This window comes from Phyllostomus hastatus, unplaced genomic scaffold (assembly GCF_019186645.2).
Source record: "Phyllostomus hastatus isolate PE091 unplaced genomic scaffold, TTU_PhHast_1.1 phas_contig_159, whole genome shotgun sequence".
In the NCBI taxonomy this organism is placed as follows: Eukaryota; Metazoa; Chordata; class Mammalia; order Chiroptera; family Phyllostomidae; genus Phyllostomus; species Phyllostomus hastatus.
In genome coordinates, this window is record NW_025333640.1 from 40,300,642 (window position 1) to 40,326,178 (window position 25,537).

At 63.1% G+C, this 25,537-nt stretch overlaps 1 protein-coding gene across 2 annotated transcripts in view; it reads left to right on the forward strand.

The window, feature by feature from the left end:
• Positions 1-8,333: 8,333 nt before the first annotated feature.
• PRSS12 (serine protease 12) overlaps positions 8,334-25,537 on the forward strand; it is a 29,518-nt gene continuing 12,314 nt past the window's right edge. For both annotated transcript variants that reach the window (XM_045831021.1, XM_045831023.1), the window contains exons 1-6: positions 8,334-9,192; positions 15,339-15,489; positions 20,425-20,603; positions 21,605-21,746; positions 23,700-23,899; positions 25,260-25,401. In XM_045831021.1, coding sequence (XP_045686977.1) covers positions 8,694-9,192; positions 15,339-15,489; positions 20,425-20,603; positions 21,605-21,746; positions 23,700-23,899; positions 25,260-25,401 — 1,313 coding nt within the window. In that variant the 5' untranslated portion in view covers positions 8,334-8,693. The remainder of the gene's footprint in view (positions 9,193-15,338; positions 15,490-20,424; positions 20,604-21,604; positions 21,747-23,699; positions 23,900-25,259; positions 25,402-25,537) is intronic.

Consider the following 25,537-nt stretch of genomic DNA (forward strand, 5'->3'; position numbering starts at 1 on the left):
GGAAGCGCTGGGGACGCTGTTCTCCTTCCCGCAGCCACACTGGCTCAGCTGCGTCCACACCTCCCACACTGCGCCACACTGCCGCGTCCCGGGTCAGCGTGGCTGTGCGGGCGCGGGACAGGCGCGGGAGGCCGGCCCTTCCTCTGCCCGAGTGAGATCAGGAGGAGGTCGCTGTGGAGACGGCCGAAGGTCCGGGCCCTCCAGGGAGAGGAGGGGCCGGGGGAGTCGGGGGTCTCCCTGGAGGGGCTGCTGGTTTCTGTCTTTGCCTGCCCCTCCCCCCCAGGAAGACGAGAAACAGACCGGCTCTCCTTTCGTCCGGCCTCCTCCCCTTTCCCTCTGTGCCGTCCTCGGGGGGGCTTGCGGAGCTGGCGCGCCCCTCACACAAGCAACCGAGTTCAGAAGAGGGGTCTGAACAAGGACGGAGCACCCCGCCCCGTGGAAGAGGGAAAGGAAGGCAGGGATGGGGCACTTTGAGGCCGACCCCCGTGACGTGCACGTGGGGACCCAGACAGAGAGCATTCGGGGAAATGCCTGGAAAACGCGGGGAGAGCGGCTGGGGCCGGAGGGTGAGAAGGAGGAGAGGCTCCGAGGGCACGGCTTCTCCGCGCCCCGCAGGCCCCGGCCGCACCGGTGCAGCAGCAGCGGGCCCGACCTGCACCCGGCTCTGGCTGGGCCGGGCTCACCCGTGCCCTCACCGCTCACCCCCAGCGCCTCACCTGCGCCCTGCTCCCGTGGGCCGACCTCCAGAGCGATGGTCAGCTCGAGCAGCTACAGCTGAGACCGGAGGCGATGGAGAAGAGAGAGGCCCGAGGGGTTTCCATTCCCGCACAAAGGAATTTGCCAAATGAGCCGCTTGCAGACGCTGACAGCCTGCCCGTGTCCCTAAGCAAGCGCGGTCGGCCGTGAGGGGGGTGTGGGGGCGGGCTGTGTCCGACCGCGGGGGGGACCGCGGCGGGGACCAGGCCCCGGGGCCTGCCCCTGGCGGCCCACTCTGGGGAAGACAGAGGCCCCCAGAGGGAAGAGCGTGGAACAACCAGCCACACCAGGCTCTTCGACACTTACCTGCTTTGCCCAGGCCCAGCGGGCTGGGGACCTGCTACCTGCTCGGGCTGGCGTGGGCCTGGCTGGGGGCCCTCGCTGTCCTGAGCCGGCTGGTGGCACTCCTGGGGGCCCCGAGCTCACTTGGGGGGGGGCGATGCCCCAAGGGATGGTGTCCTCACTGGGGGGTCTCTGGGGACACCTCGACTGACTGGGCCCCCCCCCCACATCCCGGGCAGCTGTTTGGGGCGGCGTTGGCCGGCATGGGAACTCAGGGCGGCGTGGCGGGGTGTCCCACCAGGTTGCCTGGGGCTTCCGAAAATGGGGCCCCGTTTTAATGCACATCGTGGGCTGCAGTCCTTCCGGGGGGGGCATTTACAGGGAGGAAAACGGGCCTCGAGGAGTCGGGGAGGCTCAGACGGGTGGGGTGCAGACGAAGACGTCGGTTCGCTCCTTCATTCCTTCGAGAGAATCGGCGGAGCAGCTGCAGCCGCTGCGGAGAGCCAACTACCGGACCCCGGCCTCCTGGGCTCGCCTCTGAGGATGTGGGGTCGGGCGGCCAGCACAGGCCGGGGCAGCGGCCACATCAGAAAGCTGTGGGGCGGAGTGCTCCAGGTGGGGCGCAGAGGAGCTGTCTGGGGGGGTGGCGGCACCTGGCTGGGGTCCCGGCGGTGAGGGGCTGGCCCTGGGGAGCCCGGGGGAGGGCCCCTGGGAAGAGGCAGCCGTAAGTCCGAGAGGCCTGCACCAGCCGTGAACTCGATACGCTGGAGGGACACCATCAACGACAACAGCAAAAGCCCAGTGTGGCCGGAGACGGCGCACAGAGGGCAGCGAGTCAGAGACGAGTCAGCAGGACGGTTTCCGCCCGCTGCCCGGAGGACGCGAAGGGGACAGCTGGGGTCTGCAGAGGGTTCGGGGCCGGCCAGGACCCCTCGGCCGGCCCTGGAGGGAGAGGAGGGCGACCCCGAGGGGGAGAGTGCCTGAGCCAGCAGGACAAGAGCTGACCCCCGGCGGGGCAGCAGGCGTCCTGTCACCGAGAGCAAAGACGGGCCTCGCCGCCGCGTTGGGGCACCAGGTGGGGCCCCCGTGACCGACCCGAGCTGCAGGGTCGCGGTCGTCACAGCGTTTCAGCGCCAGAGGAGCATGGATGTGGCACCACCGATATCTTCACTGAAAAAAAAAATAAAGCGACATAACGTAAAATTCATTGGACTAAGTGGTAGTTTATGTTTTTAATAAAGTAAAAAACAGCCAAAACCTCTGTTTGGGAGCCCCGGAGTATCAGTACGTAGTTTAGTCCTTAGAGGTCATATTTTATTTCCGTCTCAGCGGCTCAAGGACACTTTAATTCGGTCTGAATCCCTTTGCTCAGCCATTTGTAAGACAAAGTTCACTTTCACAAGGAAGCTGAGGTTTGAGTTAATCACACATTATTCACTAGGCCCCGGGACCCCAAGTCCGCCCTGGCCGAGAGGGTTTGGGACGACCTTTCCTGCCCAGCTCCCCTCGTCCGGCTTCTGAACCCGCGTGAGCGGGGAGGCAGGACCGTCAGCCGCTGCGGGCGCCGAGCGGGCGCGGCCCCGACACAAAGGGACGGATGGACCAGAGGCCCTGCCGTCTGCTGGGCCCTGCGCAGCGGCCAGCACAGCCCTCGTCACCGCTCTGCACGTCACGGTCGCGCCGATGTCCCTCCGAGGGGCTGGTGGGCAGCTCAGGGCCCAGCAACGCCCTGAGCCTTGAGACCGTCGGGTGCGGTTTGGCCTCAGGCCCGTGGGCGGGCGGTCTGTGGGCCGTCCACCAGACGGTGGCATGTCCCCTCACTTAGCTGTCGCCACCGCCACGCAGAGAGTATTGTCTGCGCATGCAAAGACAAACCGCGTGAGCGAACCAGCCAGGTCCCAAAGGAGCGCTTCGCAGACACCCTCCCACGCAGTCCTGGTGCCAGTGGGGGGGGAGCTCGGAGAGGCCGTGCCACGGCCCAGGTGGTCCGCAGAGCAGCGGGCCGTGCACACAGGCCCTCTCGCACCTGGAGTCTGGGCTGGCGACCGCCCGTTCCCCGTCAGCACTCGCCCGTGCGCTGAGGTCTCGGCCAGGGCGGGCACGCAGCTCAGGGGCCGGCAGTGGCCGCCCCTCAGCTGTGTCACCGTGGGGCCGCCCGCGTGTCGGCAGGGCAGCTCTGCGTGTCAGCGGGCGCACGCGTGCAGACCCACCCGATAAACTCAGTCACCAGACCCCGGGAGCTCAGGCCCCTGCCACCTGCTCCTCCCAGGGGCGAGGCCGCAGCTCAGCGGAGCCCGGTTCAGCCTTCAGCTCAGCAGAGCTCCGCGGGGTGATGAGGCCTGGGAGGGTCTGCACCGCCAGAGCACATGCGGGCACGCTGGCTGAACGCCGTGAACCTCAGGGTTCTTTCCTCAATGGGACTGCGACTCCTGCATTACAGAACTTGGGAAGGATCAATATATATCGAACGAATGGCTGCAAGTGTGATTAGCGCAGGAACTTGAACGTAAGGTGTTCAGTGAACGCCAACTCTTGCTGCTCAGCCTAAGTTGTCAGGTCGTTACTCTGACTCTCCTCCTGCCCCACGCTGTATGCGGCTAAACGGGCTCGGAGTCTGCGCCAGGGCTCACAGTGTGGCTTTGCAACGCTGTGTCACATTCAAGACTGAAACAGCATTAAGGAGTTACCTTCTGAAAACCCATGTTGTTGACATCAGCTCTTCGAGAGAGCTGTCCCCTAACAGGTGCATTTCCTCTTCAGTCACTGCATGCCTCGTTGAGCTCGTTACATTCCGGAGGTTGACGTCACTCGAAGCCAGTGTCGATTGTTTGAAACAATTTGCCTACAGTGTTTCCAGAGACAAGCATTCCAGAAGACACGTGCGTTGCATTAACAGGCATTCTTTCGTGGAGCCAAACCTTACTGGTTAATATGTTTTATTTTAGGCTCTGAGATGAAACCCAGCACCTTCCCAAAGCCGCCTCGGCGTAAACGTGGCTGGGCCGCGTGCGCCAGGCTTTGTCTCCCTGGCTCGCTGGCCGCCTGGCCGTGCTCCATCCTGCTGATGACCCCGGGGGCAGCCCGGGGCACTGCGTCACAGAGAGGCCTTTTCACGCTGGGCAGAGGTTTCTGAGCCTGCTAAAAATAAAGACCAGGGTAACGTCATGTTTCCAATGCCCTGGGTTTGTTTTACTACACAACTCAGCTATAAATACTGCCAATGAGTCTCTGTTTCAAAACCGTGTCTCTCAGTCCCCAAACGAGGCCACATGTCCCTCACAATGTAACTGATTTATGAACACGGGGGAGAAAGAGACATTCTTCCTGGTTTCAGCTCTGCCACCAAGTTTTGTTTCTGGCTGTTATAGTAGGAGTATGCATAAATGTAAATAAACCTTTTGGTGGTTTGGGGCTGTTTGTTTGGGTTAGGGTATCCAGGAGAATGATAACAATGTGTGTCACTTAATTTCTCGGACAAGAAACTGTCACATTGCAAAATGCGGGGAGTTGTTGGTGTCACGGACGGTGCACACGATGTAAGGGAAAAGGTGGGTGAGCTCATCACAGTGGCCGTTTTGGATTGGCCTCACCTGTCTTGGTCTTCGGCCGCGTTCCGACGTGGACAGGCCTGCACGGGAGGTGGTGTCGGCAGGCGTCCCCTCGTCCGGACGCTGCTCCCCCCGGACTCAGTGCAGGGGTGCTGAGCCCCACAACCCCTCTGCCCACCCGCTGCATTCTCTGCCCCTGCTCCGAGGTTAACTGCAGACGGCTGACGCGTGAGGTCTTACCAGGCAGCTGGGACCCTTCGGGTCTTTCCCTGGGAGCCGGGACACCCGAATGCACTGATAAAAGCCCATTGTTCTCCTGCAGCCAGACAGAGGGCACGACGGAGCGTGCTCGCCCCGGGGAGCGGGGCATGCCGTGGTGGGAGGATGAAGACCCCTTTGCCCCCAGCGGCCCTCTGCTGCGTGGGCTGCGTGGGCGGCGGCCGTTCCTGGGGCGGTGCGCGCCCACGGTACTCAGCGCGGGGGACACCCAGGTGCCCGCACTGCAGGCCAGGGGCCGAGGGCTCAGGGACGGGCACCGAGGCCGTGGTGCTGCTCCCCCGCGGGCGCTTTCTGGGCGCTATGTCAACAGCGTGTGCGTGCTCTCTCAGCGACCTCTCCTGCAAGCGGGGTTCCTGCGCCCCGTCCCAGGGTCGAGCTCTGGCCTCGGGAAGTGGGGCAACTTGCCGCAGATCCCACCGTGAGGGACAGCTCGGCCGGCCGAGCGCTGGTTTGAGTGCCAGGCTGCGGTGACTTCGTGTGTGTGTGCGTGTGTGTGCGTGCGTGTGTGTGAGGTCTGTGTCTTTGTCCATGTCGCCGTTTCTCATCTGCTCGTCCGTGTAATCTGGGTGACTGCACGCGAATCTGCAGAATTACTTTTTATGTAGGGATTATGCCAAGGTTAGCTAAACTTTTCAAAACACATCAGCACCTAACAAGTGTTCTGTTTTATAACATTCCAGCTAACTCTGAGGAGAGCACAGGCCAGGTGACTCTCAGGACGTCATCAGTACGGTGACCCGGGCAGGGTCCGAGTTCACTCTCGGCCGCGGCCCGGGAGGTCAGCAGCCCCCCTCCCCCCTCCCCCTGCAGGCCATCGCCACCTCTCGGGCCTCAGACCTCCTCCTGGCCGAGGCCGCCGGAGAAGCGAGGGGCCGGGGCAAGGCCGGGCTGTAAACTTGACTTCCACGGCCAGCGGCCTCCGGCTAACAGGGGGCCTCGGCCTCTGCGTCCCTGCGCCACGCGTGTAGTGGTTCACTGCTCGCTTTCTGGGTCTTTGGGTTTATTGAGCTTTTAACGAAATACTGCACATGCTCTCCCCGTGTCCCCCAGCCGCCCCCCACAAAGTCCTGACCTCGTCTTCTAACCGCACGCCCCCCGAAGCAGCCCCCAGGCAGGTGCCATGCGGTGCGACCCGGGCCGCACTGGGAACGCTGCGGTCGGGCGTGCGGCTCGAGGCTCGTGGGTTTCAAACGCAGGCAGCACCCAGGCTGTGCCTGAACTTCCCCAGAAGTTCCTTCATGTACTGGGTTCCGGAACTCGGTAAAAATAACAGGCACACTGGCTGTGTGTCCAAGTGAACGTGCACTATGCAGCCCATATGCTCGTGAAGTGTGCCGGTCCTCCAAGCTGCCTCGGAGGGAGAGTACGGCTGGGCTGACGGAGTCCCTCACCTGCCGGCTGCCCTGGGGCAGGGAGACCTCCCCCAGATTTAGGCCCCGGGGCTCCTCGGCCCCAGACCAGCACCGGACCCTGTGGCAGAGGTGACTGGCTGGGTCCTGGGGCCTCCTAGGCACTCAGTCTCTGGTGGGGTGGCAGGACGTCTTTGTTTCTTTCTGCCCCTCCCCTGCCTCCGAGCCGCTGCCCGGGGGTGGGGGGCAGGGAGAATGGGGGTGGTACTCGAAGTTCCAAGGGGGTTCGCCTTGCCTCCTCCTCCCTCTTCCTCCCTCTTCCTCCCTCTTCCTAGGCGGGGGAGAGGGTCTGGGCTCCCAGGGAGAGCTGTGTGCTGCAGGCAGAGCCTCCTGGAGCTGGGAGGGGAGGGTTTGTCCTGGCCCCGCCCCCGCCAGCTCACGCCCGTGCGGGTGCCTGGTGGGGGGGCAGCGGGACTGGACGCCGTCCCCCTCCCCTGTGGGCAGCAGCCAGGGGCAATGGGGGGCAGGGACCCGGACGGTGTCAGGGAGCGGAGTGCTAGTCCGCGGCGCGTCTGCGTAAGCGTCCCGCTCTGTCTGTGAAACCGGACAGAACCCACCCGGAGGCCCCTCGGTTCCTCGTCCAGCTACGACGCTGCCGTTTCCTAAGGAGCGCCGTGGGCTACAGGGCCTCGCGGATGGGACCCGCCTGTGCCGCCTCGAGCGCGCGCCCCACTCTGCCGGCGCGGGCTCCCTGGTCTTCGCCGCGGGCGGGGCCTCAGCCAACCTGCAGCTCCTCTGGCGTAGCGCAGGCGGGGGTGGGGGCGCCAGCCTGCCCCGGGGCTCGGGCAGTCTCCTCCTCCGCGACCTCTCTTCACCTACGCGGGCGTGCGGAGCGGAGGCTGCCTGCAGCCCCAGGAGCCCCCCGGAAGGGAGCGCAGGGACTCTGCCAGCGGCACCGGGGCTCCTGCCCTGGGCGGGCAAGTGCGGGGGAGGGGGACTCGCCGGGAGCGGTCACCTGCGACATCGAGGGTCCGGGACTGGCCAGCAAAGCTGAACTAGGCCAGCTCCCCCCCCCCCCACACACACACACACAGACAGGGGTTTCGCCTTCTCTCTCCTCCCGGAGTGCGCTGCTGGCCCCCCTCCGGAGCCGGGGGCGCATTCGTGAAAAACCCGACCGGCGGGCAGGGGCGCCCGGAGTGAAACATCCTCCGTACACACGTGTATCATCACGGGGGAACTGAGGCGAAGTCACATATTTCACTAATAGGACCACTAAACCCTCAGAAGATCGTTTGCAAAAGATCTTAAACTAAGATGGGTTCTTTGAACTTGGTGCAGGGAGTTAGCTCATTTTCCACTGGAGACCTGGGTTTAACAGCGAACAGCCGAGTGCCGCTCAGACTTGCTCCGCCGGGTGCTGCAGACAAGGGACAGGACCCCCCCCCCACGCCATCACCCCCCCACCCCTGGCGCAGCCCCCGCCGAGAGTGAGTGGTCACCGTCCTGCGGCCGAGCCGGGCCGCCGAAGGGGTCCTCAGACGCCAGCGCCCGTGATTGCTGAGATCCTAAGGCAGCGTTTCTGTGGAGTGGGTGGGCTGTCTCGGGGGGGGGGGCTCCGGGGACTGAGGGGGAGCCCACGGAGCAGCTACAAACGGCCGGCTTCGGGGAGGCAGCGGCAGGCTCGGCCACAGGCCTCCGCCCACGCAGCCGGACAGGTGTTGGGGGGCGGAGGCGTCTTTTCTGGCCAGAGAGGAAAGTGGCGTTAGCGGGCCTCCCGGCGGCCCAGTAGTGACCGCACCACCGGAGCTGCCCGGGCACCGGGAGGAAAGGGGGCGGCAGGAAGCGGACAGGCTCAGCTCAGTAAACCGGCTTCCACCTGCCTTGTGGGCCGGAGCGCTTTTCCCCCCGGGGCCTGTCGGCGGGGAGCTGCAGCCCGACCGTCCACGCTTTTCTGGGCAATGTCAAGGCCGGGAGGCCGACGCGGGGGCGGGTGCCGGGCGGGGCCGCGGGGCGCTGTGGGCTGCGGCTGTGCTGCCTGCTGGCTCAGGGCGGCCGGACCGTCCCCCGCACCAGCACCACGGCCTGGCCCGGGCGCAGCGAGGTCGCGTTGGGCGGTGCCAGCGACGGGTCTGGGCGGCCGGCCGGGCCGGCTGACAGCCGGAGCCGGGCGGGCGGAGCGGAGTCCGCGCCCGCAGCCGGGGGGCGGCGGCGGCGTTCCGGCTCGTGCGGCCGCCGGCTACCTGGGCTGCGGTCCAGCCAGCGCTCAGCGGAGCTCCAGACTTCAGCACCCCGAGCGGCGGGCGCGGAGGCGCGCGGGAGGGGAGGCGCGCGGGGGAGGGGAGGCGGTCCGCGCGCGGGGGCCGCGGGGGGCTCGGGCCGGGGGCTCCAGGCACGCTGAGCCCCGCCCCGTCCCTCCTCCCCTTCTTCAGGACCCGAGGAGCCGGGGGCATGGACCAAACCGCGCTGGTCTGGCACCATGACGCCCGTACGCTTGGTGGTGGCTCTGATTTTAGGGGCGCTCCCTGAAGTGGTCAGCTCCGGTCCGGTCCTCGGTTACCCCCTCCACTTCCGCCATCGCCACCCGCCCCCTGCGGTTCCCCACTTTCCCCACCACCTTCGCCCCCTGCAGCGGCCGCCGAGGCCCCCCGCGTCCCTGCTTGCGCGCGCCCCGCGGCCTCGGCCGGCGGCTGGTGCGCTGCACCCGCTCCCCCCGCACGCGGTGCGCGCGTCCCGGCCGCACCCTGGGGACTGCCCTGCGGGCGGGCCCTGGGTCAACGAGACGGACTTCGGCGCCCCGTGTCTGCGCTGGGCGGAGGTGCCATCCCTGCTGGAGCGGTCGCCCCCAGAGGGCTGGGCTCCCCTGCGAGGGCAGCGCCACAACTTCTGCCGGAGCCCCGAAGGCGCGGGCCAGCCCTGGTGCTTCTACCCGACCGCCCGGGGCCGCGCGGACTGGGGCTACTGTGACTGCGGACACGGTGAGCGGCCTCTGGCGGCAGGACTGGGGCGGGCGGGGAGCTGGCCTGGCCGGGGAGGGCGCGGGGTTGCCGGGGTGCGGGGTTGCGGTGCCCGGGGCGGTGGGGGCAGCACTGAGTTACGGGGCGCCTTGGCACTGGACGCCGGAGGTGCGCTGTGTGTGTGGGCATCAGGGCTGGTCTGCGTGCCTGGGTGTGGGCTTGTCTCTGGCTGGCCACCGTGTGTGTACTTGTGTGTGTGTGAACTTGTGTGTGTGAACTTGTGTGTGTGCGCACGCTCACGTGCACTGGGGGACGTGTGTTCTCTGTCTGGATCAGCTTGCCCTCCAGGCCTTACAATATTTGCACAAAAGAGGCAAAGCCAAGGAGGAGGTCGAGTTTCCGATGGCTTGTCCTGGAAAGGGAGATATTAAATACAATGTGGCGGCCTCCCCACGACCCCGAGTGGGAAAATGAGAGACACCTGCTTTACCCCCAGCATGGACCCCTACCTGAAAAAGTGTGGCGGGGTTTCTGGGCCCAAGGAAAGCCTGTAGGAGTGCTGCTCACACCCCGGGGCAGAGAGTGGTCCGTCGCCTGGCCCCGACGGGAAGAAAGGGCGGGAAGGGGCAGAGACGGGAGCGACCCCCGGGGAGAGGCCGCTGCGTGTGGCCGAGCGGCGCTCTCTCGGGAGCGCTGCCCCCGGCTGTGCGCAGGCTCCGTGGGGAAGGGGGGCTCGCTGGCATGGAGTAGGGGGGCTGGTCGGGCGCCCCAGCCTTCTGGGGATGCGGGCACCCCATGAACAGACCTCACGAAAGGGAGAAATCCACTGTACAACAGTGCCTCCGTGGGAGTCTGGGATCTTGTTTAATAAGAACGGGTTCTCCTTTCAGTAGCTGCGGAAGAAAACCTCACGTCCTTCAAAGTGTAACTGTCCCTGAACTATATAACTGGCAGCTCTCCGTCCGAGCTGCGGGGGCGGGTTTCCCAAGGGGAGTCTGACCGCAGAGCTCCCCGGGTTTCAGAGGGGGTTCGGAGGTCGGCTCTCACGGCGCCGCGCTCCTCCCGCGGCGGGTCTGCTTGCCGGCCCTCCCCTGGCGTCAGTGCCCGAGCCACAGCAGAGCCCGGTGGGGGGGGGGGGGCGCTGAGACCAGCCGCCCGTCCCCCTATGGGATGAAGTCATCGCTCTGCCCGTGGCCGAGGCTGGAATGACAACGCGGCCGAGAGACGTCTGTGTGGCGTGAAGCGGGGAGCCCCCCGGCCTCAGCACGGGCTGAGAGAGCTTGTGCGCAGTGAGGGCTCGTCCGTTCGCGTCCGGCAGACACTGGCGGGTTCCCGTCGTCCTGCTCTCACTGTGTTCCATAGTTTGTGTGTGGATGCAGAGAGGGGAAAAGGGACATTCAGAGCTGAAACACTGTCGTGGTTTGTTGCTCTCTGAGCCTTTTTTAAAATTATGTTATTGCTGTTCAAGGACAGTTGTCTGCATTTACCACCCACCACTCCCCCCGCCCCCGACCCCAGCCAAACCCTCCTCCCTCCCTCGCTTCCCCCCTCCTTGCTTTTGTCCGTGTGTCCTTCATAGCCCTTCCCGGAAACCCTCCCCCTCCCCCCATTATGCCCTCCCCCCTCCCCCTGGGTACTGTCAGATTGTTCTTAATCTCAGTGTCGTTGGTTACGTTTTGCTTGCTTGTCTGTGCTGCTTGTTGATTAGGTTGCAGTTAAGGGTGAGATCATACGGTATTTGCCCCTCAGCGCCTGGCTTACTTCACTGAGCGTGACGCTCTCCCGTCCCACCCGTGCCGTGGCAAAGGGTGGGGGGTCCTTCTGTCTGCCTGTCTGTCTGCTGCACAGAACTCCATTGTGCGGATGCGCCGCAGGTGTCCGATGCACTCATTTACCGACTCTGCCCTTGCGCTCCGAGTGCGGGCGCGGCTGGCCCCGCCCCGCCTCTCACCCGCCCCCCACCCCCGGGGTCGGGCAGAGGCTCAAACCTCGCGGCAGGGCAGCCCCTGCAGGGCCTTGATGCTCGTGGGGGACCCCCAGACGGAGCCCCAGACCTGCAGGACAGCCACGTGCGCTTCCCGCGGAGGCAAGGGGCCGAACAGCGGAGACACGAAGGAGCCAGCGGGTGGGACGTGAGCGCCCCCGCCCCCCGAGTGAAACCCCCGAACCAGCGACGCCGCCCGCTGGCTACGGGACCACTGAGAAGTGCTTTCACAGACGGGGGGCAGCGGGGCCGTCACTTGTGTCTCACTCGTCGGCCGGGAGCAGCCCACCCCCTCGGAACGCCTGGCCCGCGGCGGCCCGCGCAGGGCTCTCCGGTCCCCCACTCCCGGGGGGGGGGTGCGCGGAGTGTTCGCGGCGTGGGGAGAGAACGTGGAGCGGGGCTTTAGAGCACACCGGGGCCGCCTCTGGGCGCCCCTCTCGGGAGGAGGGCCCTTACCCAACAGGCAGGTGCACTGGAGGGGCCGCGGCTCTGAGCCCGCACGGAGACAGCCCAGCCCAGGAGAACCGCGGGGCCCGCATGAGAGTCTCCTCGTGAGACCCCCACAGCGCCACCCAGCGCCGCCGCGGGGAAGTGCGCCCTCCCGGCCGGTCTGCCCGAGCTCCGTGGTGGCAGGGCCTGTGGAGCTGCCCCGGGGGTCCCAAGGCCCTTCTGTAGCCCGAGGCCCGGTCTCGGAGGTCCAAGCACGGACTGGCGCGTGTTCGGGCTGGCGCGAGTGATTTCCAGTCTCTTCTGATTTAAAAATATCCAGGGTTTTCTTCCTTCTCTTTTCCCCGTGCAAACAGAACAAAGACAAAAGGAGAGGAAACTTAGAGTCGTGAGATCCCTCCGTCCAAAAGTGCTCCGGGGGCCACAGCCGTATATCCAGTTGCACCGGGAGATGAGGAAGCCGGTTGGGGAGGTAGGGGAGGTGGCAGGTAGGGGAGGTGGCAGCGGGGACCTCAGCTGAGTGGGGCAGTGCCGGGCCCTCCGGTGGCCGGCAGTCCGAGGAGCAGGAAGGCGAGGCCGGCCCTGGCCAGTCCACTGCAAAGGGTCATTGCAGGAGAGGCCCCCGGCTCAGCCCAGAGAGTGAGTCCCCAGGGCGGGTCCCCAGAGGGTCCCCGGAGAAGTCATGGCCTGAGCTGGCTCGGGAAGGCATGCTGCTGACCAGCAGTCAAGGTGATGGAGGCGCTGGGGACCCTTGGTCACTGTCAGGGGAAACCATGGGTGGCGGCAGAACCCACCTGAGTGAACGTGAGGTGTGGGTGACCCTGTGGACCCACGGCGGCCCCCGTTCTGGGACGGTCCTGCTGGGGGAGGACCAGGCATGTGGCACCTCGAGTGGGGTGTAGAGGACCTCACCGCAGCTGCTTCGTGGCCCGTGTGGGGTGCTCGCAGCCGGCTCCTCCCGCTCCTGCAGGGAGGGTGAGTGGGCAGCACAGCTGACTGGGAAGGGAGTCGCCCAAACCCCCGGGGCGCGGCCGAGGGGCAGTGGCTCAACTCCACGTTCGGGGGTTCTCTCTGTCACGGCCGCCAGTGGAACCAGCTGCAGGTGACGGGGGCCGAGGGGGGAACGGGTGCAATAAGCGATGCTGCCCCAAGTACCTGGGGTTTCCCCAGAAAGCCCGGTGCACAGCTCTGACCTCGCCTCACGTCGTGCCAGTCTGTGCATGCGCACCTACCCGCCCCTCAAGTCTCCTGACGCAGAGACAGAGCAGGAGGGGGCCTGGGTCTGCAGGCGCCGGCGGTCCTTCCAGCCCACCTGGTGCTGAGGGTGAGGGCCCCTCACACGGCGGGCTGAGCGCTGGCCCTTCTTTAGAAAGGCCACATCCCAATGCTGTGTGGCAGGCGCCGAAAACCATTTACTGGCAATACCAGATTTGATACCTTTCCTGACTACATTTTAAATACTGAGCTCCGTCTGCTTCCCAGGCTAAGGCAGATATCTCGTAAAACACGTTGATTTCCAGAAATACACCCACATGTACAGTGCATGGCGGGTGACGATTGACAAAGGAATACAAATCCCCGGCGGAGAGAGGAGAGCCTCTTCAGGAGGTGGTTCGGGGAAAGCTGGAGAGCCCCACGCGGAAGAATGAAACTAGATCCTAGTTTGCCCCGTGCACAAGAATAACTCAGAATGGACCAAAGACCAAAACATAAGTTCCAAACAATACATTACACAGCAGAAACAGGCACTCAAGTCGTGGGCCTCAGTCTTAGGGGAGATTTGGTGACTTTGACCCCAAAGGCAATAGAAGCAAAGGCCAAAATAAGCAGGTGGGACTGTATCAAACTGAAAAGCTTCCAACCGAACTGGAAGGCAACCGAGCAGGAGACGATGTTTGCAAACAGCAGCTCTGGCAAGGGGTCAATATCCCAAACACACCAGGAACTCACACAACTCAGCACCTCGAGGGCGGGTGACGCAGCTGGAACCCCGGGGCGCTGCCTCTCTGCAGGTTCTGGCCTTTGCTCTGTGCCCAGGCTGATCGGTGCAGTGCCGAACACGGTCAGGTCTGGGAGACGACAGTTGTTTTTCTTTTGGGACATTTATCTACTTAAAAAAAACTCTTTCTAATCCGTATAAGCTCCCCACCTGTTTAAACTGTGGTTGCAAATACACATTTGAGGTCATGTAGAAGCATCTGCAAGACACGGAAGGCTGGGATGGATCTGGAGGGAGACTGAACAAGGAGGCCCTCACCGGCCACTACCTGGGCACGAGGGAGCACACGGCTGGACTCGGTGCGCCCCGAGTCCCCGGGGAGGCGCAGCAGCCGACCTGTAGCGCGCTTCTCAGTTGGGAAATGACGCTCGGTGCCTGGTCATCTGGAACCCGGTGCCTTCCGCCACGGGCAGGGCAGGGGCGTGCCCAGGGGTCTGGGTCGTAGGAAACAGCAACTGCCACGAAGGCGCCTGGACTTTTGTTTGTCTGCGAGGGAAACACAGCCGGCCACCCCACCGCGCTGTCTCGCACGCGATTTTGTGCGTGTGTGTGTGTGTCGGCAGGGTGTGGGGCGGTGACTCAGCTTTGTCCCTGAGCTTTTCTGTGTCCTCACGGTCACACGCACGGCCAGTGAGCCGCGTGTTCTGCAAAAAACCACGGCCCCAGAACTCGAGGCGGTGGACCGTAGTGGTTCTGGGGTGTAGGTGACTGTCAATCCCCCCTCGGAGTACTTTTTCCTGTTTTCCCTAAGCTCGCCTGGGGGTAGGGGGAGGACAGGCGGGGGAGGATGGAACATAAACAGGAAATGTATACACTTTCCCATCACTTTTTCTACATTCTCCAAGCTTTCTAAGGGAAAAGCACACGTAATAACGTATGTAAATGTGTTTCCTACTGTGACTCAGCCGTCGGCTGATTACAAGAAGCTCGTGTACAGTGTTGAGGACAGCCGTGCTGGTTGAACCCTTCTTCACGCTTTGCAAACGCGTGCCAGCTGACATGGGGGGTGGGGGGCACCCGGCAGGAGTGCGGCCACCGGCCGAGCCCCGAGGCTCCGCGCAGACCCCCTGGGCGGCGTCGGAAGCAGTGCGAGCGTCCAGATAGCACTTACCGGGAGCTGTGGACCCTGCGGGCCAATTAGAAGCCCATTTCCTGGGGATCGATGCTTAGCGTTTGGCAGGAGATGCAGCTGAGCTTCCTCGCAGGGACCCAGCCTGCTCTCGGCCTTTTCCCACGTCTCGACCTTGACCCCAGAAAGAACAGGTGGCCTTGCTGCTTCCCGGGCGCACTCAGTGTTGTCCCCCTGCGCTCTTGCTCACGCTGTCCGCCCACTCGTCTATGACTCCAAAGGCCCCCGCGCCCACTGAGGCCCCGCAGCTACCGGCGTCCTTCAGAGGCGCCAGGACACCCCGCGGCGAGCAAGCCGTCAACCCCCTGCAGCCGCGCGTTCTTGATGACCCGGGACCCGGTGCCCCCTCCGGGTTCTGAGGTTGTGGGGGCAGGGGCGCTGGAGCTGCCTCCCCTCCGTGCTGCTGGTGCGGGCACGGTTCCGTCGGGGCACTCTGCCCGCCCGAGGTGACCGTCAGGTAGACGCGAGTGTGTGCCCGAGTCACCGGTGTGGCTCCGTCAGCGATGTCACCCGGTCGTCGAGGGTGGGAGAGCAGTGGGGGGCAGAACTGATGTCCTGGCTCCGTGTCACCGTGCGGGGTTCACTGTCTCCCATTTCCTGTGGCACAGGCCCAGCGTCCCCAGCCCTGCGCCTGGCCGGCGGCGGCAGCGAGCACGAGGGACGCGTGGAGCTGTTCCACGCGGGCCAGTGGGGCACCGTGTGCGACGACCAGTGGGACGACGCGGACGCGGAAGTGGTCTGCAGGCAGCTGGGCCTCAGGTTCGCTCTCCTTGCTCCTGTTCCGTTCTGCTTCGCTTTCGGAACCTAGTGCTTGGTGCCCAGGGGCGGGCACTGTGTGTCCTCAGACGGGTGGGAGGAGCCAGCCCTGACCTCCCCCCAGGCCACCGGCTCTGGCAGAGGGTGGGGAGTCCCCGCAGGCCCCTCTGCCCCTCCCAGAGCTCCAGGCCAGCCCTGTCCCGCAGCGACCCGCCCGTCACAGGATGAACTCCCCCCACCCTGTCAGGCACCTATCCGAGTGCCACTTCTTCCCGCACATGTCCTTTGCCCGTCCGGCCTCTGCTTCCGTATTCCTCAGGTGTGTGTGCAGAGCAGGGGTGGTGGTCAGTGCACTCGGGGCGTCGCCCTGTCTGGGCAGGGAGGGGAGCCCGTGGTGCCCGTTCGGACACAGGGCGCCGCTGCCCCAGAGCTGCCGGGCCCTCCCCTGGTGATTCTGGACCTCGGTGTGGCAGGCCCGAAGGTCTCTCTAGCACGCTGCTGGGCGAGCCTTGAAAACTTGATATTTTTTTTTACTCACATTTGCAACGTCTTCGTTTAGGGCTTTGTGGGGAGGCTCCTCTGTCCAGGCGTCTTTTTGTCCGGTGAAGTATCAGCCTTGACATGTCTCCATTTTGAAACTTGAACCACCCCAGACATACACCCGAGTCCCTACGGTCAGTTAATATTTGACAAAAGGGGACAGAAGCATAAAATGCAGTAAAAATAGCCTCTTCAACAAATGGTGTTGGGAGAGCTGGACTGGTACGTGCAAAAAAATGAAACTCGACCACCAACTTACAGCATGCACAAAAATAAACTCAACATGGATAAAAGAGTTCAATATAAGCTGTGATGCCATAAAAGTCCTAGAGGAAACATTGTTAGGAAATTTCAGATGTTCCACTCAGCAATATTTTCACCGATATGTTTCCCAGAGCAAGGGACATAAAGGAAAGAATAAACAAATGGGGCCTTGTCAAAATAAAAGGCTTCTGCACGGCTAACGAAAACACCAGCAAAATGAAAAAGGAACCAACCGTATGGGGAAGCATATCTGCCAATGACACCTCGGACAAGGGTTTGATCTCCAAAATATATAAAGAACTCACACAACTCCACCCCAGGAAGACAAATAATCCAATTAAAAATTGAGCAAAGGACCTGAACAGACGCTTCTCCAAGGAGCACACACAGAGGGCCCAGGGACATATGAAAGGATGCTCAGCATCACCAGCCATCAGAGAGGTGCAAATAAAAACCACAATGAGAAACCACTTTACACCAGTCACAATGGCCATCATTAAGAAACCAACAAACAACAAGTGCTGGTGAGGTTGCGGAGAAAAGGGAACCCTAGTGCACTGCTGGTGGGACTGCAGACTGGTGCAGCCACTGTGGAAAACAGTATGGAATTTCCTCAAAAAACTAAAAATGGAACTTCCGTGTGACCTGGCAATTCCACTGCTGGGATTACACCCTAAGAATCCTGAAACACCAATGCAAAAGAACCTATGCACCCCGATGTTCATAGCAGCACAATTCACAATAGCCAAGTGCTGGAAGCAACCAAGATGCCCATCAGTCAATGAATGGATCAGAAAACTGTGGTACATTTACACAGTGGAATTCTATGCAGCAGAGAGAGAGAAGGCGCTCCTACCCTTTGCGACAGCATGGATGGAGCTGGAGAGCATTGTGCTGAGTGAGATAAGCCAGGTGGTGAGGGACAAATACCATGTGGTCTCACTTGTAAGTGGAATCTAATCAACAACAACAACAGCAAAATGAGCAAAATAGAGTCAGAGACATGGAAATAAAGAACAGACTGAGAGTGACCGGAGGGGAGGGGATAAGAGGAGAGAGAACGGGAAGGGCCATCAGGGAACGTGTATAAAGGACCCCTGGACACAGCCAAAGGGGGTGGGATTGAGGGTGGGAGGTGGGGGCGGGTGGGACGGGGGAAAATGGAGACAGACAACTGTACTTGAACAACAATAAAAAATGAGAAAAAAATTCAAACCATTTTTTCCAGTTGTTCCTGTGCATTACCCACCTCTTTTTAAAAACTCTGTTTCTATTAAAGTATTTTAAAGTAAAACACAGACATTTTACCTCTAAATAGTTCAGGGTGCAGCTTTTAAAATAAGAACATTTTCTTGCATGGCCAAGCCATCCTAGTCACAGGTGACCGGTAACCCTCCCTGACGACGCCCAGCGCCCGGCCGTACTCAAACTCCACAGCTGCTCTCACGGCGTCCCGGACGCACGCCCCGTCCGAAGCCGATCCGGGGCCTGGCTGCGCACTGCGTCTGAGCTCCCGGCCCCTGGTGGTCCCTGGTGTCGCCTGGCACGCGGTCCCTCGCTCACGGCGGTGTTGGCAGAGCCCTTCCGCCCTGAGTAACTTTAAAACATTTTAGTTTCTCCACAGCCTTACAGACGACTGTTGCAAGATCATTTTGGTGTAAAAAAACATCTTCCTGGGATTGTAAATGCTTTCTTTATTAAAAAATAGTTTTGTTTTGGCCACGGCAACCACCTCTGTGAAACGCTGCAGGTGTGGTGAGACCCCTGGAACCGCCTGCCTCTGTCCCCCACGCCACCCCCGCCTCCGGCAGGAGGCCCGAGGGGAGCGATGCGGCCTCACGGCCTGGTGGGCCACCGCCTCCTGGTGGTAAAGACACCACAGACTTGTCCAGGGCCTTAAAGTTACTGTGAAATAAGTACGGAAACATTCTTACAGCATAAAACGAGGAAATGTTCAGAGGGGAATCGATTCTCCCTTCCTCCCCACGCGCCCAGCTCCGCCCTTTGCGCAGTGGGAAAATGAACGCTGTGATGCTTGTGTGAGCTGAGCACCAACCGGATTTGGGTGAGGTCCCCAGCAGTGAGGGCGGGCGAGTCCTCAGGTGCAGGGGCTTCCTGACAGCGCCCGGCGGGGAGAGTGGGGGGGGGAGCTCACGTCGCTGTAGCGGGGAGAGTGGGGGGGAGGAGCTCACGTCCCTGGAGGTCCGACTTCCGCTCAGTGCTCACGACCGAGCACAGGCTGGGGGGGTGGGGGTGGGGTCATTGTCTCCGTGTCCGAAAGACGCCTCCGGGGCCGGAAACGTTTCAGTGAGCCCCCGAGGTGCTCCGAGCAGACAGGCGTGCACGGGGGGGGCTGTTCGCACACCCACGTTTGCTCCGCACACACTCAGCCTGGAGGGAGCTGGCCCGTTGCCCCGGTCTGTAAACACGGCATTCACACGGTGACGGCTCTCGGCTGCGGGCACACAGACCCGCGTGGAAACCACCACACACTTATTTTTAAAAATGCTAATAAGTGAACATTAATCGCTTCTTTCTGGAGGACTGGAAATGGCTTTCTCTTCTGTTATTATATTTCCCATAACGTCACACGCAGATGCATTCACAAAATCGTCCTTTTGACAATACCATTCGTGTTAGAGTTTCTTTTCTGTTCTTTGAACTCTCCCCACTTCACTGTGGGTGTTAATCTCAGATACCTGTGGGGACAGACTTCCGGTGCCCACGGTACGAGAACCTCCGCCCGGGATTCCAGTGTCTGCGCAGGGTTCTACAGCGTACACTTCTGACTCCACCAAGACACCCTGCCTGACTCATTCTCCTCTCGCCTCAGCCTCCGTCCCACCTTCCCCTGCAAACATTCCTCTGTGCCTCCCTCGGGCGCGCCGCCCGCGTTTCAGACAGAAGGTGGGTTGGCTGATAGCAGCACCGTGTTTGCTTTAACGGTATTCAAGGTGTTTAACTTTCGGGCGTGTCGTAGACGTGTTCTCATAGGAGAGACTCGCGCGGCACCTGGTGAAACCCCTCTTCAACCCCAGCGTCTGCCGGTCAGGACTTCGCCAGTCCTGCGGCATAAGTGCCTGGAGAACTTTTTCCATCAGCGTGTTCTGGCTGGGAGCTCTCCGGACTGCCGCGATGTCGTGGGAAACGGTGGCGGATGTAACGGGCCCCGCTGCAGCGCCGCGGAAACCTCCACCGAATCGCAGACGCCGCGTCTGGAAACTGAAGGCTCAGAGGAACTGCAGATGCCGCGTCCTGAGTCCGCCCTCCTCTCGACAGGCGGGGAGGGTCCCGTCCCTGGAGAGCCGGGGTTCGAGGACGCCCTGTCGCTCTGAGTTGCGGGAGAAGTGGAGTGAGCGCGGATGCTTTGGGTGAAGGGGAGTTTCCGCTGGAAATGTGTTTGGCTGCAAGAGCTGCACGTGGCAGAGGCAGAAACAAGTGTCTCTCTCTCTGTCGAGAAAGGAGACCCAGACAGGAGACCTGGCCCCGGGCTGGCCAGGGCCCCACCCTGGTCACCAGGCCCGGGCCGTGTCCCGCCTACAGTTCTGGCTTCTTCCTTTGGCTCTTCGGGCCCCGAGGGCGCCCGCAGCCGCAGCCGTGACCGCAGGCCTGCCCTCGGCAGGAAGGCGGAAGGGAACCAGGGCCGTCCCCTGAACACCCCTGGCGGGAACCCGGGCGAGGACACCGGCCGGGCCCAGCTCTGCCCCGGGGGGACCAAGGACCACAGGGGACCCGGTCGTGCCGCTGGCCCCACGGTGCCGGCGCCTGCTGCCCGGGACCGGACGCGGACGTGTCTGAGATCACAAGTTCACGTTGCACGGATTTACAGAGCCTGTGCACGCACACACACCCCACCTCGGGGAGGAGGGGCAGCCGGGAGCGTGGCCGCGGCAACATCTGAGGCTCCCTCACTAGTGACAACAGGCGCGTGCGTGTCCGGGCTCGCCCAGCTGTTTTCGCGGCCCGTGTCACAGTCGACAAACAGGGTGCGGCTAGTCCCGCGTGACCTGCGGGGTGGGCGGGCCCGGGGCGGGGGCGGGGGGGTGGGGGGGTCTGTTGTCCTCGTCCGGGAGCGAGGACAGCCCGCCAGCCGCCGGCGCCACCTGACCCAGAACTCTCGTCTCGCCCGCCCAGCGGAGTGGCCAGAGCCTGGACGCAGGCGCACTTCGGGGCGGGCGCTGGGCCGGTGCTGCTGGACGAGGTGCGCTGCACGGGCAACGAGCTGTCGGTGGAGCAGTGCCCCAGGAGCCCCTGGGGGGAGCACGACTGCGGCCACGGCGAGGACGCGGGGGTGTCCTGCACCCCGCTGACCGGTAAGTCCCCGCCCTGCCGCCCTGCCCCACCCCTGCTCGCAGCGGCCCAGCTCCGGCGGGGGCGTGCCTCCCCGCCCCTTCGTCTCTGCGGGGGGCGGGGGGGGGTGGGGAGGGGGAGGGATGAGGGTCTGTAGGGGCGGAGAGTAAGCGAGCCACCTAGCGCAGCAGCGACACCCTAACCCACGCGCGCAGTGAAACGCCGTCTCCCCCTCACCCGCCGCCGCTTCTGAGTGTCCCTTCCAGAGGGCGCGCCGCCCTGTAGGGCCAGAGCGGAAGCAGGACCTTGTCGCACTACACGGTGCCCAATCGTCACGGCGGCCTTTAAGTCCCCTTTCCAGCGGGTGCATGCGCAGTGCTGCGTGTCTGCGGGGAGGTCCGTACGGGATGCTCCGGGAGTCAGCGTCCGCTGAGGTCACGGGCTCCGAGTTCGGATCCGCGCTACCTACCAGCAGAGGAACCGAGGCGGGCGTGGGCCCCGGTGGTTACAGCTCCCAGCGCCTGCCTGCGGGCTGGTGGGGGCCCCCCCGCTCTCCAGCAGGAGTGGCCTCGTTCTGCCTTCCTATTTCCTCCTCTTCTCTGTTGCAGTGAATATTCTGAGCTGCCCCCGAGTCACCACGTGTCTTGCTTTGCAGTCTGAATGGCTGGCACTGCTCAGACTCAGGGAGACGGCAGCCCCAGGGGGTCTCCCAACCGGGACTGAACTCGGAGGGTCTAAGTGGCCGCTGTGGGCTCACATCAGAACGAGGTTTTCCCCCGGAGAGAGCAAGAGCCCAGACAGAGCGGGGAGGGGTTCTGTGCAGACATACGTGCCTGGCGTCATCCTTAGCGAGGACCCGGGGAGCTCAGGCCGCTGGAGTCGTGCTGAGGCCGGTTGAACAAGACGCGGGGGAGAGAGAGAGACCTCGACGGGGCGGCGGTTCTAGTGAAAGGAGAACGCGGTGCCCCCCCCCCGGCTTTGAGACTTGACTTGGCTTCGTCTCCGTGTCTCCTCCCTGTCGCAGAGGGGGCCCTGCGCCTGGCCGGGGGGAAGGACAGCCGCGAGGGCCGCCTGGAGGTGTACCACGGGGGACGGTGGGGCACCGTCTGCGACGACGGCTGGACGGCCCAGAGCACCGACGTGGCCTGCCGGCAGCTGGGCTCCAAGTAAGGCGTGGCGGCGAGGCCGGAGGCCCCGTTGGGTCGTCGGAGCCGGACGCTGGGGTCCTGCCCGGCGTCTCTGTCCCCCCGACCGTGCATGCTCCCCGCCCTGCCTGCCTGCCTGCCTGCCTGCCGCAAGTCGGGGCACGGACCTGGGAACCGGCGGCGGCACTGTCCCTGCTGACAAGCCGCCGTGCCTTGCCGTTTGTCTGCTTTGCTTTCCGGCCACCGCCCCAGGTCTCCAGTAGCTGGCTGGAGCGGGGGAGGGGGCGGGGGGGCGGGGCTTGCTGTCCCTGCGTGCCCGGGTGAGACTCTGCGGTGAATGCTGGCCGTTGTTCCCGCCGCGGTCAGCCCTGACGTCAGCGCGGCTGCAGGGGCAGAGGCCGAGCCCAGGGCTCCGCGACCCCTTGGTTCCCGGGCTCGGAACGTGGCGCTAGTGACCGCTTCCCCGTGGGAAGGACGGCCTCCTTGTCACGGGGCGGCCCTGTGAACGCGCCCTGACCTCACTCTCGGAGCCGGGTCGCTCCGGGGACACACTGCACGCCCCCACACGACGCGTCTGCGGCCGCGCCCCCCGCTGGCCGGAGGGACGGCAGACGGAGGAGCCTTTGAGCTAACGTTTGAACGGAGCTTGCGTCGTGCTGGGCACATCGGCCAGATGAGCTCATCCCGGCCCGAGGGGGAGCTCACAGCACGTATCCATTAAACCTTGAAGGTGTCCTCCATTCAAGCTAGCCACGCCCTGCTCCATGTGCATGTTTTAGATTTGCTGAAAGTGAAGTAAAATATTAATCAGCGAAAGTAAAGTATTAATCAGTTTGAAAAAGAAAGAAAATAAAAAAACTGCCCATCATATTTCTATTCTTACACCATCATTACTATGTCTTGCATGACTAACTTTATAATAGCTCTACTAGTGGGTGTGGGATTTTTCTATCCACATTTTTACCTTTATTTTACTACATAGTCATAATTTGTTTAAATTTATTTTTATTTTATTTTTTTAGAGATTATTTTTTAATTTATTTATAGACACAAGGGAAGGGAGAGAAACATCAGTGTGTGGTTGCCTCTCACATGCCCCCTACTGGGGACCTGGCCCACAACCCAGGCATGTGCCCTGACTGGGAATAGAACCAGCGACCCTTTGGTTCACAGGCCGGCACTCAGTCCACTGAGCCACACCAGCCAGGGCCATAGTCATAATTTTTAATGACAAAATAATTTCCACTGAATGTTTACACCAGGGTTTGCTTAAATTTTAGTTTAGTTTTTTTTTGTTACAAATAGTGCTATCATGAAATTATAAATGCATGTTATTGCTCAATATTTTGAATTGTCGTGGACACTGTAGTTACAATTATTGGGTCAAGGGGTATGACATACTAGCAAATAAATAATGATGTTTAATTAATAAGTACTTAGTAAGTGTCACTTCCTCATAACCCTGTTAGTCCGAGGGCTGTGTGTCATTTTCACAGATTTAGATCCACAAACACTTCTGTTCACTATTTTCCTATTTTTCTTATCGAGGCAACAACTGAGTGACGCAAGTGGCTTTCTCCGCATTTCATTTGTTTTGTCTCACAAACCCACTTAGTGTCTTTTGCACGGACAGCGTTCCCGGGACTCGGTTGTCCTAGAATACTCTCAGTCCTGTCTGTGAAAGTGCTGCGTGGCTGTGTTACAGCAGGCAGGGCTGCGCACACCCTCCCTGCGTGGCTGTGTTAGAGCAGGCAGGGCTGCGCACACCCTCCCGTGTACCTGGGGTCCCTGAGAGGGAGCGCTGGTGTGGGGTGGGAGCGGCGGAGTCTGGGTCTCCGTGCCCAGGGGAGGCCTCGGAGGAAAGGGCCCCGCGGTGGGGACTGCATCCTCCGAGGTCATGACACGTCATTAGTGGGTTCCCCCCCGTTCTGTGCCCCCCCGGAAGGAGAGACACCCGTGTGCTTCGTTGCACAGGCACGGCCGGCGGGCCTCGGCGGACGCCTTCGGAGGGAGCCCGGGGCCTATCTGGCTGGACAACGTCCGCTGCTCCGGGCGGGAGCCCAGCCTGCTGCAGTGCCCGCGGGCGCCCTGGGGCCAGCACGACTGCAGCCACCACGAGGACGTGGCCCTCACCTGCGCGCCCAGCAGTGACGGACACCGGCCGCTGCCCCTGGGTGAGGACCCCCCGCGTGACACGCTCCTCCTCTGGGAGCTCTTTGGTGCAGCTCCCATGGTGCCCTCTTTTTCAGTAATTTGCACCCGGAAAAAAGAGTCTTTTGAGTCTTTCCACCGATGTTATAAAATGTTTCTCTGAAAGTTACTTGTTTTTCCTAGCAGCCAAGTTTCTCCATAAAAATGCTCATGATTACGAGCACCCGAAAGGTGGCACAGAGGCCACCACGTGTGACCCCCGGCTCAGGGGCCCCTGCCCGGCCCTCCCTCCCCTGCTCTGGTGGCCTGTGAGAGGGGGGACTCCAGAGGGCATTCGAGCACAGCGGGAGCCGTCCCCCGCCCCCGGGGTCCTGTCCATCACCGGTCACCAGCCCTCCAGCTCTGGCTGGACCATGTGCCCCAGGTGCCCCAGGTGCCCCCGGTGCCCCTGAGTGCGCTCATGGAGTGAGGAGCCCGCCCATCCTTCTAAGACACCGTGTTACTCTAGAGGCCCGTCGGGGACCTTGCCGGCCCCTGAGTCTGAGTTAGTGCAGACTCACGGCCGAGCGAAAGGGAGGAGCCCGCCCACGTCTCAGACGATTGTGGGTGAAAGTCCTCCTCTGAGCGGCGAGCACCTGCGTGTCCCCCACGGACTCCGCCTCCGACGGGGGCAGAGGAGACGTGAACGGAACCTGTGGGGGGGCGGGGGGGTTGCTAGAGCAGACGAGCCAGGACCTGTGTGCAGCCCCGCTGTCCCTGCGTGACCGTGCGGGTGACGTCGCTGGCCACATCCCCACGTAACGCGCTGCCCTGGGTGGGCGCTGACACGGCCACGGGTGGTCCCCCGCTTTCAGCCTCGGGGCAGGGCCCGCCCCTGGCGTCCCGTTCTGAGCCGGCGAGGCTTAAATCTTCCCGTTTCGAAGAGGCGGAGCTTGCCGACCCCCACAGCGTTAACGGGGCTGGGGACGCAGGCTGTCAACCTGCTCGGCTGTCCCTCACTGGGCTCCGACCCCTGCGTCGCGGGGCCCGCCTGCACCCAGCCGGCACCGGGCCGGGCGGAGCGCCCGCTCACCGCCCGCTCCCGGGTCCTTCCCGACCTCGTCCCTCGCTGCTCGCTGCCTTGCACCCTCTGCCTGGGAGGGCCCCCAATCCTCCGGGGACCCTGTGAGGCCGGGCCACGCGTGCGCGGTGACCTCACGGCCTCACAAGGCAGTGCCGGACGGATCCGGTTTCCCCTGGGCGTCTCCTCGCTCCCTTCTCCGCGGCCCAGCAGGTGTGGCGGCCGCCCTTACACACACCCTGTGCCGTGTTGTGTGGCACCTGCGCCTCCGTTCCGTCTGCCTGCCTGCCTGGCGCTGCTGACCCGTCCGCGTCCCCGCGCAGGTTTCCCCATCAGGCTGCGGGACGGGGAGACCGAGAAGGAAGGGCGCGTGGAGGTCCTCCTCGGCGGCCGGTGGGGCACCGTGTGCGACGACGGGTGGACGGACGAGGACGCGGCCGTGGCCTGCCGGCAGCTGGGCTACAGGTGCGGGGCCTGCTCCCTCGGGGGGATGGGTGGGGGCTGCTCCCTCGGGGGATGGGGGGCTGCTCCCTCGGGGGCCGGGGAGGGGGGCTGCTCCCTCGGGGGTGGGGGGCTGCTCCCTCGGGGGCCGGGGAGGGGG